The sequence below is a fragment of the Oryctolagus cuniculus genome, chromosome 18, assembly GCF_964237555.1.
Source record: "Oryctolagus cuniculus chromosome 18, mOryCun1.1, whole genome shotgun sequence".
Lineage (NCBI taxonomy): Eukaryota > Metazoa > Chordata > Mammalia > Lagomorpha > Leporidae > Oryctolagus > Oryctolagus cuniculus.
Window position 1 is genome coordinate 67,963,861 of NC_091449.1, and position 11,974 is coordinate 67,975,834.

The 11,974-nt window shown below is 60.1% G+C and overlaps 1 protein-coding gene across 6 annotated transcripts in view; it reads right to left on the reverse strand.

Moving 5' to 3' along the window:
- The window catches only part of ZCCHC14 (zinc finger CCHC-type containing 14), a 66,722-nt gene extending 55,024 nt beyond the window's left edge, over positions 1 to 11,698 (reverse strand). For 2 of the 6 annotated variants that reach the window (XR_007917147.2, XM_051840306.2), the window contains exon 1: positions 10,698 to 11,307. Coding sequence is in view for 5 of the 6 variants with exons in the window: in XM_051840306.2 (XP_051696266.2) it covers positions 10,698 to 11,240 (543 nt within the window). In the remaining variant the exon portion in view is untranslated. Of the gene's footprint in view, positions 1 to 10,697 lie in introns of all 6 variants that reach the window. The other 4 variants (XM_051840310.2, XM_051840308.2, XM_051840309.2 and 1 more) reach the window with 3 other exon arrangements.
- Between the last annotated feature and the right edge of the window lie 276 nt (positions 11,699 to 11,974).

Here is an 11,974-nt window from a genome sequence, read left to right on the forward strand (position 1 = left end):
ACTGTCACACTGCAGGGACATGGGGGTGACTGTCACACTGCAGGGACACTGGGTGACTGTCACACTACAGGACACGGGTGACTGTCACACTGCAGGGACATGGGGGTGACTGTCTCACTACAGGGACACAGGGGTGACTGTCTCACTACAGGACACGGGGTGACTGTCACACTACAGGGACACTGGGGTGACTGTCAAACTGCAGGGACACTGGGGTGACTGTCTCACTACAGGACACGGGGGTGACTGTCTCACTACAGGACACGGGGGTGACTGTCACACTGCAGGGACACTGGGGTGACTGTCTCACTGCAGGACACAGGGGTGACTGTCACACTGCAGGGACACTGGGTGGCTGTCACACTACTGGACACTGGGTGACTGTCACACTGCAGGGACACTGGGTGGCTGTCACACTACTGGACACTGGGTGACTGTCACACTGCAGGGACACTGGGTGACTGTCACACTGCAGGACACGGGGTGACTGTCACACTGCAGGGACACGGGTGTGACTGTCACACTGCAGGGACACTGGGTGACTGTCTCACTACAGGACACGGGGGTGACTGTCACACTGCAGGGACACTGGGTGACTGTCACACTACAGGGACACTGGGTGACTGTCACACTGCAGGGACACTGGGTGACTGTCTCACTACAGGACACGGGGTGACTGTCACACTGCAGGGACACGGGGTGACTGTCACACTGCAGGGACACTGGGTGACTCTCACTACAGGAGATGGGGGTGACTGTCACACTGCAGGGGCACTGGGTGACTGTCACACTGCAGGGGCACTGGGTGACTGTCACACTGCAGGGACACGGGGGTGACTGTCTCACTACAGGACACGGGGTGACTGTCACACTGCAGGGACACTTGGTGACTGTCACGAGCTTCCATGCCTTGTACCCCAGGTTCAACAGATGCTCGCAGGGGGAACCCGACTAAGTGGCATGGCTGCCAGGCTCCAGCAGCTCGAAGATTGGCCTCTGCTCCCCTAGAGCTGCAAGCGCTGTGACAGAAATGTAAAGTGGCTCAGAACAAGCACAGTGGGTGAGGTCCATGAAGGACAGCTCGGGAGTCTGGTGTGTTGGACCTAGAGGCAGGGCCTGGCGGGCATCAGTGTGAGAACACATCTGAGCCCCAGGCACAGGGGGAGCACAGTAAGAGGAAGAACTGCACACACACAGAGGTGATCAGACAGGCAACGACGTGTCCCACAGGCCACAGCACGATGCCAACAACTGCAAGCCAGGGACCAGGAGTTCTAACGGCCTCTCATACAGACCATCAAGTCACGTGTGTGAAATGGGCCAGGAGAGCCTGTTCCCTGGAGACACCAAGGGGTCAAACGAACAGACCCAGGGCAGAGTCAGGAGCTGGGCACGCCACCGCTATTTCTAAAAGAGCGGAGTATCAATGTCTGTGAATGGAAATCAAGAAATAAGATGTAATAGCTATAACACTGCTTCCTATAGACTTGAAACAAGGACTTCAGCTTCTTTTTTTTTTTTTTTTTAAGATTTATGTATTTATTTGAAAGTCAGAGTTACAGAGAGAGAAGGAGAGGCAGAGGCAGAGAGGTCTTCCAACCGCTGGTTCACTCCTCAGATGACCACAATGGCCGGAGTTGTGCTGATCCCAAGCCAGGAGCCAGGAGTTTCCTCCAGGTCTTCCCACGTGGATGCAGGAGCCCAAGGGCTTGGGCCATCCTCTACCACTTTCCCAGGCCACAGCAGAGCACTGGATTGGAAGTGGAGCAGCCAGGACTTGAACCGGCACCTATCTGGGATGCCGGCACTGCAGACGGCAGCTTTACCCGCTACACCACAGCACTGCCCCGCCCCCCACGTGCACTCCAGCATGGAAGGTTCTGAGAGGAAGTGTGGTTTGCTAAGCTAGGTCATGTGTGTCTCACAGACTATCCTAATCTATGCTCTGGCTCCCTGGAAAACCGCCCAGTCTCAGTGTGCCTGCCACACATGGGCCCATCACACCAAGTGAGGGAGGGAGAGGCAAAGGGGCAGCAAGAGGGCTGGACGGGGGGAAGCAGACAAAGAGGGAGGAAGAGAGAGGGTGGGCCCCCAAGAGAACACTGGCCTGTGGCTATCGAGGACATGCTACCCAAGGGGAGATGACGCACCTGAGAGGCTTGGGTTCCTGGCTTGCGCAGGGGGCAGGGGACCGAGACCAGACAGGTCAGGCAGCGGAGAAGCACGCTCACACACATGCGAAGCCAGCACCACCTGGAAGCCTCACCTGGAGCTCGACGTCTACATGGGCAGGGAGACTGACAGACCGCAGTTGAAAATGTTACCAAAAAGAAGAGACAGAGAGAGAGGGAGGAAGAGCTGGCACCATGGTGTGGCAGGTAAAGCTAACCCCTGCAGTGCCAGCATCCCATATGGGTGTGGGTTTGAGTCCCGGCTGCTCTACTTCCAACCCAGCTCCCTGCTAATGCACCTGGAAAGCAGTGGAAGGTGGCCCAGGTGCTTGGGCCCCTGCACCATGTGGGAGACCTGCAGGAAGTGCCTGGTTTCCAACCTGCTTTGCTCTAGCTGTTGCAGCCAGTTAGGGAGTGAACCAGCAGATGGAAGATCTCACTCACTCTGCAACTCTGCCTTTTAAATAAATAAATCCTTATTTAAAAAAAAAAAGAAAGAAAAACACAGAGAGAGAGAGAGAGAGAGAGAGGCGAAGTCTGAGAGACATCATGATATAAAGTGCAGGAATGCAGATGCAAACTGGAAAACCAAGAACCGGAGAGAAGCTACAGTGCTGGAGAATTCGCAGCCACAGCAGCCACACAGCATCTCCCCAGCCACCATCCAGGGTAGGTGTCCTGGCAGCTACATTTGTTAAAAAACAAACAACAAACAAAAAGCCCTCCCCTAGAGCCTTTCCTGCAGAGCGCAAGGACTGAGAGCACCCAGTGAGTCACCCAACAAGGCACGGATGAAGTGAGGTCAAACCCAGAGCGGCACAGCTGGAAGGGCACGGATGAAGTGAGGTCAAACCCAGAGCGGCACAGCTGGAAGGGCACGGATGAAGTGAGGTCAAACCCAGAGCAGCACAGCTGGAAGGACAGAGCACGGGACACCGGGACTGTCACACGGAACAGAGAAGCCCTCACCCCACACAAGCACGCTCCAGATGGGTCCCTGTCGCGTAGCAAGGCAAACAGCACTGCAGGGGAGTGTCTACAACACACACCACAGCTGTGTGCAAGTGGACACAACGCGTTCAGACATGTAAGATGACAGCACACCACATCTGTGAGCACATACCTGCATTCATACATGTAAAATGCAATGTACACCACACCCATGAGCACACATTCACATGTGTAACATGTACAAGGTACACCTCATGAGTATATGTGACACACTCACATGTGTAACATGTACAGACTATACCACATCTGTGTGCACACAGACACGACGCATCCACACGTGTAACATGTACAGAAGGCAAAGCAGGGAGCGTCTCTACAGTACACTGCGCAGTCTGCACACGGACGGACACAGCCACACACACGGTGTGCACCATGCAGTAAAGCTGCCATGCACGATGGCTTTCTAATTACCACACAAAATGTAGCAGTCACACAAAAGACTGATGCACACAATCAGGAAAATGCAGGACTGTAGAAGCGGGCACTTGGCCAGCAATGAGACACCACTTAGGACACCCACGTCCTGTATCAGCACGCCTGGGCTCCACCCCGCTGCGCTCCTGCTAACCAGGACGCTGTGAGGGAGCAAGGATGGCTCAAGCAGCTGACGTCCGCCGTGCGTGCTGGAGACCCAGACCACGCTCCAGCTCCGGCCCAGCCCAGCCCCGCAGGCGCTGTGACGCAGAGCAGCAGACGGATCCAGCTCTACCTCTCAAATACACACATCTGTGAAAAAGTTAGTCTTTTTTAAATGGAAAGCAAACACTTCCCACTCCTACTAACGACACTTTTTGAAACTTGCAGAGCTTCTGTCAAAAGGCAGAGAGCAGCAGAGGAGACAAGGACTTGCCCACGTCAACGGCTCACTCCGGTGCTCATCCTCACAGCCCGCAGGCTCCTCCCCAGCTGAGCGGCAGCAACCCGCGCTACAGACGTACGGCCAACAGGCACAGGCACAGCACACCGCCGTGGGGATTTTAAAAGGCAGATCTAGGCAATGTGTAAAAGAATCCCCAAAGCCAGGCCATCTCACCCAACCGCACACCCGGATCTGTTCTGGATACACTCAGGGGACACAGAATGACAGGCTCCGTCTGTTGGCTGTGACACGTAGCTCATGCGTATGCAGTATGTAAGCACAGTGTCTGTACCAGTAAGATGGAGACAAAAGGTCCCTCAGTAGGGACAGATGAAGTGACACATTCTGACAGGACAGGACGTGTCACCAGGAATACAGCCAGGAAGCTCCTTCTGGACCGACTCAAACCCTCACTGAGCCTGCCGAGGACACCAAGAGAAGCCGGCCCCCTGGGGAAGCACCCTGTTGCCTGCTTGTAAACCCAGCCACAGGCCCCCTGGAAGGTCCCACAAAGAACTGTTATCCGCAAAGGAGGGACTGGATGGCTGGGAAAGTAGAATATGAACATCTCTGTTTATTTTTATTTATTTGAAGGAAAACAACAGAGACAGAGAGAGAGAGTCCATCCTCTGGTTCACATCCCAAAAATCCTCAACAGCTGGGCTGACGCTGGGCCAGGAACCCAGTCCAGGTCTCCCAGGGGTGGCCTGAGACCCCAGCACTGCAGCCCCCAGGGTGCGCACGGCAGGAAGCTGGCATCAGAGGCAGAGGTGGGCCTGGGCCCAGGCCCTCCCATACAGGATGGAGCTGTTCTAAGCAGTATCGTAACCACTGCGCCCAGTGCTTGTTAGGTGCGAAGTAAGTTACTGACACCCAGGGAAAGGAATGCCCTGGCGCCCGGCCTGCCCACAGGGAGGCGGACTTCCCCTCCAACAGCCTTTTTCACTTTTTCTGATATTATGTTACAAATCTCATAGCTTAAGAAATTACTGAATTTCCTTTAATCAAGATTGCTTTAGGGGATGGCGCTGTGGCGCAGCGGGTTAAAGTCCCAGCCTGCAACGCCGGCATCCCATATGGGTGCCGGTTCAAGTCCCAGCTGCTCCTCTTCCAATCCAGCTCCCTGCTGTGGCCTGGGAAAGCAGCAGAGGATGGCCCAGGTCCTTGGGCCCCTGCACCCACGTGGGAGACCTGGAAAAAGCTCCTGGCTTCGGATCGGCTCAGCTCTGGTCATTGTGGTCACCTGCGGAGTGAACAGCGGATGGAAGACCACTCTTTCTGGACCTACCTCTGTTTGTAACTCTATCTTTCAAATAAATAAAATAAATCTTAAAAAAAATATATATTGCTTTAATCAAAGAAGCTGGAGGCGCAGAGGCAAAGGCAGGCTGCAGGAGGCTGCGGAGCTAGAGAACGTTCAGCCCTGCCACACTGCAGCCTCCCGCACCCCCACGCGCCTGCCTGGGGCTCTCTCGGTTCTGGACACCTGGTGGTGCACAGGCGGGGAGACAAGTGGCTGACAGAGGGGCACCTCCGCAGAGGAACGATTTTGTTACAACCCGAGAACCACGAACATGGTTATGGACCGAATGGAAAAAGAGTGGCAGTCACAGACTGGTGGGAGGAGGGGGGAGACAGGAAACAGCAGAGTCCAGACACCAGACCCCACGGCGACCCTGGGGAACCAGAGAGACTGAAGCAGAGGGCACAACACAGAGAGGGGCGGCAGAGACTGACCGTGGCGGCAGGTCTAGGCAGCCGCGTTCAGGGCTGGGATTCCTCTATGAATCTGCAAAGTGTCCGGCGAGTACGCCCAGAAAGCCGCCAGGCCAGCTTGCCAGTGTCAAGTGTGGCTCCCGTCCTGGCAACGCTCTCACCTTCCAGGCAGGCCTGTGACCGTGCACTGGCTGTCACAATTTCAATCGTCTGAAAACCATTTTAGTTTCTATTCGCTTTAAGGAACTTCAGGCCCTTTAACCCAAAGCAAAACAGAGAGCTGTGGTCCTGCCTCTTGGCCCTCTCTCCCTGCGTGTGACAGGAACGTTTCCACGGCGTGTCGGGGCTGTCGGCAGCCTGAACATCAGCAGGAGCAGGCGCTGGGGTGCACAGGGCCAAGCTGCAGGACACCTGCATCCCATAATGCAGTGGCAGCCTGAGCTCCAGCTCCCCCACTTCCAACACAGCATCCTGCAAACGCACACATTGGCAGGCAGCAGGTGACGGCCCAAGTCCTTGAGTCCCTGTCAACAAGGGAAGACCTAGTTCCTGATCCTGGCTCCAGCCCGGCTCATGCAGCCCTTTTGGGAGCAGACCAGCTGAGGGAAGACTGATTGTGTCCGCCTTTTAGATAAACACTTTTAAAAACTTAGAGACTGGGCCGGCGCTGCGGCTCACTAGGCTAATCCTCGGCCTTGCGGCGCCGGCACACCGGGTTCTAGTCCCGGTCGGGGCGCCGGATTCTGTCCTGGTTGCCCCTCTTCCAGGCCAGCTCTCTGCTGTGGCCCGGGAGTGCAGTGGAGGATGGCCCAGGTGCTTGGGCCCTGCACCCCATGGGAGACCAGGAGAAGCACCTGGCTCCTGCCATCGGATCAGCGCGGTGCGCCGGCTGCAGCGCACCAGCCGCGGCGGCCATTGGAGGGTGAACCAATGGCAAAAGGAAAACCTTTCTCTCTGTCTCTCTCTCTCACTGTCCACTATGCCTGTCAAAAAGAAAAAAGAAAAAAAAAAAAAAACTTAGAGGCTGGAGGGGGAAAGTACTGAGTCAAAACTATAATTTTTTTTTTTTTTTTTTGGACAGGCAGAGTGGACAGTGAGAGACAGAGACAGAGAGAAAGGTCTTTCTTTTGCTGTTGGTTCACCCTCCAGTGGCTGCCACGGCCAGCGCACCGCGCCTATCCGAAGGCAGCAGCCAGGTGCTTATCCTGGTCTCCTATGGGGTGCAGGGCCCAAGCAGGGAGCTGGCCTGGAAGAGGGGCAACTGGGACAGAATCAGGTGCCCCGACCGGGACTAGAACCCGCTGTGCCGGCGCCGCAAGGCGGAGGATTAGCCTACTGAGCCACGGCGCCGGCTAAAACTAGATTTCTAAACTGCCTATGTCGAGGTTAAAGTGCACAGTCAGAAACCCTTCAACAAACCAGCTCACGACCTTCCGCCTGTTCTCACCCACAGTGAGGAAAGGCCTGTCCCGGCTCCATTTCTGCTGGGGAAGAGGCCTGCAAGTGGCCATCACTGCTCCCCGGCAAAACCAATCCTCTGTCAATCCTGTCAGTCTCCGAGGTCGGCAGTCACCAGTCCCACAGATGCATACGACAGCCTGGAGATTTGTACACGAATTTGTTGGAAAAATATGCATTAATCCCAACATTGCCTTAATCAAAAAAGAAGATGGCCGAAGGGCAGAGGACAAGGAGAGCACAACTCACAGGAGGCCCAGGTCAGCACGCGCTCAGACACAGCAGCACCCGGGGGACGGCGGTGCTCATCCGCCGTGGGTCGGCCAACTGCCACACTGCACCCCGCAAGAGAAGGTAACACAGGAACACCAATGCCCAGCGAGTTGAATGAGACACACGTGAGCTGGCCCAGGTGGAAGCGGACAGCCTTGGTTTAGAGGGCAAAGGGCAGGAGGAAGGCAGAGCCGCACAGGCCAAGCCACTGCCCAGCAGACACAGGCCAAAGAGCAACTCTGGCCGCACCCACATCCCCAAGCCTGTGAGTCCTGCCCTTCACACACAGACATGCGTGGCGTGGGAACCACACATGAGGACAGGCGGCAGGGCCCTGGGAGACAGCAGGAGCCACTCCAGACCAGTTCTGCCATGGGGCATGCCAGGTTAGGGTCAGTGTGTGGAAGGCAAAGCCACTCACCCCGACACCACCACCCCGGGGCCGACGTCTGGGCTCCTGAATCGTGGCGACTTTGCACACTTACAGAAAGCACCAACAGACTCATTCTCAGTTCAGTGTGGACCCCAAGTCTCCCCAGCGCCCACTCCAGGCAGCCGCGTGTAGACACAGCAGGTGACCGCAGAGCTGCAGCACAGGACACGCACCAGAGGAAGACACCCACCTCCACCCTGCCCTGCACACCCCAGCCTCGCCCAGAGCAAAGGCCAGCCCCGAGCAGCGCTTCTGCCACCACCCACACGGGCGGGGTGGGTGCTGAGACCCAGAGGTCAGCCACGTGTACCTGTGTGACCAAGCCCCACGGCCCCGAGACCCCCAGTCTGCAGGGCTGTGCGCACGCGGCTAGGAGGTCCCCGGGGACAAGCATAGTGACAATGAAGCAGATGCATTTGAAACCCAGCTGTCCACCCACTGACGGATGGATAAACAGCCCAGGGTCTGTGCATGTGATGGAGCATTACTCAGCCACGAAGAAGATCCAGGTTCACACACGCTGCCCCGAGGAGCGCTGGGACCATGGTTCTGAGCGGCTACACAGGTGCCATCTGCGGCAACGTCCAGAAAAGGCAAACCCCGGGACAAGGGGGCGGCCAAGGGGTCGCAGGGCGCTCGCGGCCGGCAGACGCGGAGGGGGCGTCTCTCGTGGTGACGAGCATGCTGAGTCAGACGTCAGCAGCAGGTGCACAGCCTTGGAGAAGGGTGCCCTGCACAGCTCGGGAGCTGCAGCTCCGTGAAGCCTCAGTAGACAAAGACGACTCACGTGCACACACCACAGCCTGCCGACGGGACAGCCCCCGGCACAGCCGCCAGCCCACAGCATCGCCTGTGCCCAGCAGCCGACACGCAGCACTCGCCACCCTTGCCACCGTGGACAGCCGCTCCTCCAAGTAAAATGCCCGCTTCACTCCTCACTTCCCGTCCCGAGACTCAAGGTCTTAGAGCAGTAAGAATTTTAAAACGAGAACAGGACTGGGCACTTAGCTTAGCAGTGAACACACCCGCTGCCCACACACCGGAGCCTGGCGCGGGTGCCCGGCTGGCTCCGACTCCCGCTTCCTACGGATGTGGACCTTGGGCCACCCAGGTCTGTGCCACCCACGTGGAGACAGGGATCAAGCTCGTGGCCCCGGCTTCACCACGGCAGCCATCTGGGGAGCGACCCAGCGGGAGGAAGTGTGCATTCGCTCGCTCGCTCGCTCGCACTCTCTCTCTTTCTAATTAAACAACAGAGGAAAAACAGGGTTTGGAGAAGCAACTGCAAATGATAACTATTTCACAAAGCTATAAATAAAAAAAAATTTTAAATAGCGAAAACTTTTAAAGTCACGGACATCTTCAACACAGAAACACGAAGTCCCTGCGCTCAGAGGCGCAGGTGTGCAGACGTCAGTGGGCAGGAGGCAGCTCTGCAGGGCAGCGCGCCCGAGTCGCCGGCCCAGCCGTCAAGCCTTCGCCTGAAGGCAGCAAAGGCAGGAAGTTCCACTGAACCGAGCAGGGCGCCCACAAACGAGGCTCTCCACATGTTCCAAAGACAAACCAAAAACCTGGCAGTCTCAAGTCAACACTCCAAAATTAATCTCACGGCCACGACATAAACACTGCATAAAACAGACGTGGAAGCCAGCGTGGCCACCGGGGGAAGCCGGCTCGGCTGCGCGCCAGCGGGACGCTCTGCCTGCGCCCTCCCAGCCCTCAGAGTAGGGGCACCGCACCCCCCCAAGGTCACACCGCTGGAGACCGTGCTGCCCGCGGCCCCCAAGGGCATGGGGCCAGAGACTGAGCAGCCCCTGCGCCTCACCAAAGCCTCCTCCACGTGACACTTCTGCTGGGGATGGAGCCCTGGCACGCGGGACCGACCCAGGGCCGCGCGCCCACTGCTCCTAACAGCAGCTCCGCTCCCAGGACCCGGCTCCTGTTTGCAGAGGAACGTGTCTCTGCCATCACACAAGATGGAATCTAGAAGGAACTCAACTGAATGAAGAGAAAACCGCAGTCCTGGGCCACGTCACCCAGAGACACCCGTGAGAAACCCACGCAGGCTCCACGCCGCGGCCCAGGCAGCGCCACACCACGCCACTCCAGCCGGGGCTCTCGCGTGCCGACAGCGTCCCCGCGTCCCCACGTCCCCAGGAGCCAGCCTCACACACACCATTCCCCTGCTGGGCTCCCGGGCGCTGGGGAGAGGCTGACCCCAAGCCCTCGGTGTTGACACAGTTGTGCAACACTCAAAGTTCACGTTTCCACACGGAGCCCGCGGGCCCTTCCGGCTTCCTCGGGCCGGCCCGGCCGCCGACCCCAGGGCTTGAACGCCATTTGTGCCCACAGCAGCCTGGCTCTGACATCACTCGCTCACACACACGTGCACATGCTCACGCCTTCACCACACAGCACGCTCACGCACACACATGTGCACACTTTCGTCACACAGCACACGTGTGTGCGCACCTTCACAGCACACGTGTGTACGCACCTTCACAGCACAGCACACAGGTGTGCACACCTTCGTCACACAGCGCACGTGTGTGCGCACACCTTCGTCACACAGCGCGCACAGCTTCATCACACGCAGCACTCCCGCACACGCGTGCACCGCCTTCACCGCACGCAGCGCTCCCGCGGGCCCGGCCCCCGCCCCGGTTCCGGCGCCCGCACTCCGTCCCTTCCCGGACCGGGAGAAGGCGGGAGCGAGGCCGGCGCGCGCGCGCCCGCCCGGCCCCGGGGCCCGGCCGCGAGGCCGGCGCGCACGCACCTTGTGGCAGGCCGGGCAGGCGGGCGCGCTCTTGCCGCCGCCGCCGCCGCTCAGGCTGCTCTGGATCTGCGTGAGCTCCTGGCGCAGCACCTGCTTCTGGTGGAAGCTGAAGGCCGGGTGGTTGGAGGCCATGGTGAAGAGCAGCAGGAACTCATCGCCCGTGCGGCCCTCGTTGAGCTGCAGCCCGTAGTTGTGGATGATGGAGTCGATGTGCGTGAGCGTGCGGTACAGCACGCCCGCCGCCTCGCGCTGCTCCGAGCCCAGCAGCGCCAGCGACACCAGCAGCTTGCTGCGCACCACCTCGTCCGTCAGGTTGGTGAGGCTGCCCAGGTCGGCCGGGTTGTTGGCCTTGATCTCCGAGTCCCGCAGCGAGTGGTAGTCCTTGCGCGCCAGGTCCTCGAGGCACGAGCCCAGGAAGCGCAGCTCGAGCGGGATGCACAGGTCCAGCAGGCCGCACAGGAACTCCACGCGCTGCGGCGACGGCAGCTCCGAGAACCAGCGGTACACGCCGTCCCTCTGCAGCGGGCAGCGCTTCTCCACCATGCTGCCGCCCGCGCCGCGCCGGGGCCCGGGGGCCGCGCGGGGGCGGCCGGCGGGCGCGCCGGGGCCCGGCGGCGGCGAGGCCGCGTGGGCGCCGCCCGCCAGGGGCCGCGGGCGGCCGGGCGCGCGCGGGGCGGCCGGGGGCGGCGAGCGGCCTCGGGGCCCCCGCTCACGAGGAGGCGCCTTCGCCGCGCCCGTCCCCAGCGGCGGCCGGTGCGCGGCGGCGGCGGCGGCTGCCGCTCGTCGTCGTCGTCGTCGTCGTCGCCCGGGAGGCGGCCGCCCCCATCTCCCCCCGCGCCGCAGGGTCTGTCACTGCGGGCCGCCCCCCGACGGAGCCGCCCCGGCCATGCCGCCGCCCAGGCCGGCCGTTAGCCGCGGGCCGCCTCAGGAGCGCCGGGAGCGGCCGCCTCAGGGGCGCCGGGAGCGGCCGTGGAGGGACACGCGGCGGCGCGGAGGGATCCGCCGGGACTCGCCCTCGGCCTGCCGCTCGACGCTGGCCGCGCGCGCGCGGACGGATCCGGGCCCCGAGCGCGGCCGCCGGCGCCGTCCGAGGAGCGGAGGGATCGCCGCGCTCGCGGTGACGGGAGGCCGGGACCAGCACGAGTGGGCGGGGTGGCGGCCTCTCGCGACAGCCCGGGCCGGCCGGGCCCGCCCCCGCCGCTGATTGGCCCGGGCCGCCCGTCCTCGGCCCGGGATGGTGCCGGCTGGCCGAGGCGATTCGCTCGCGCCGCGGCCAC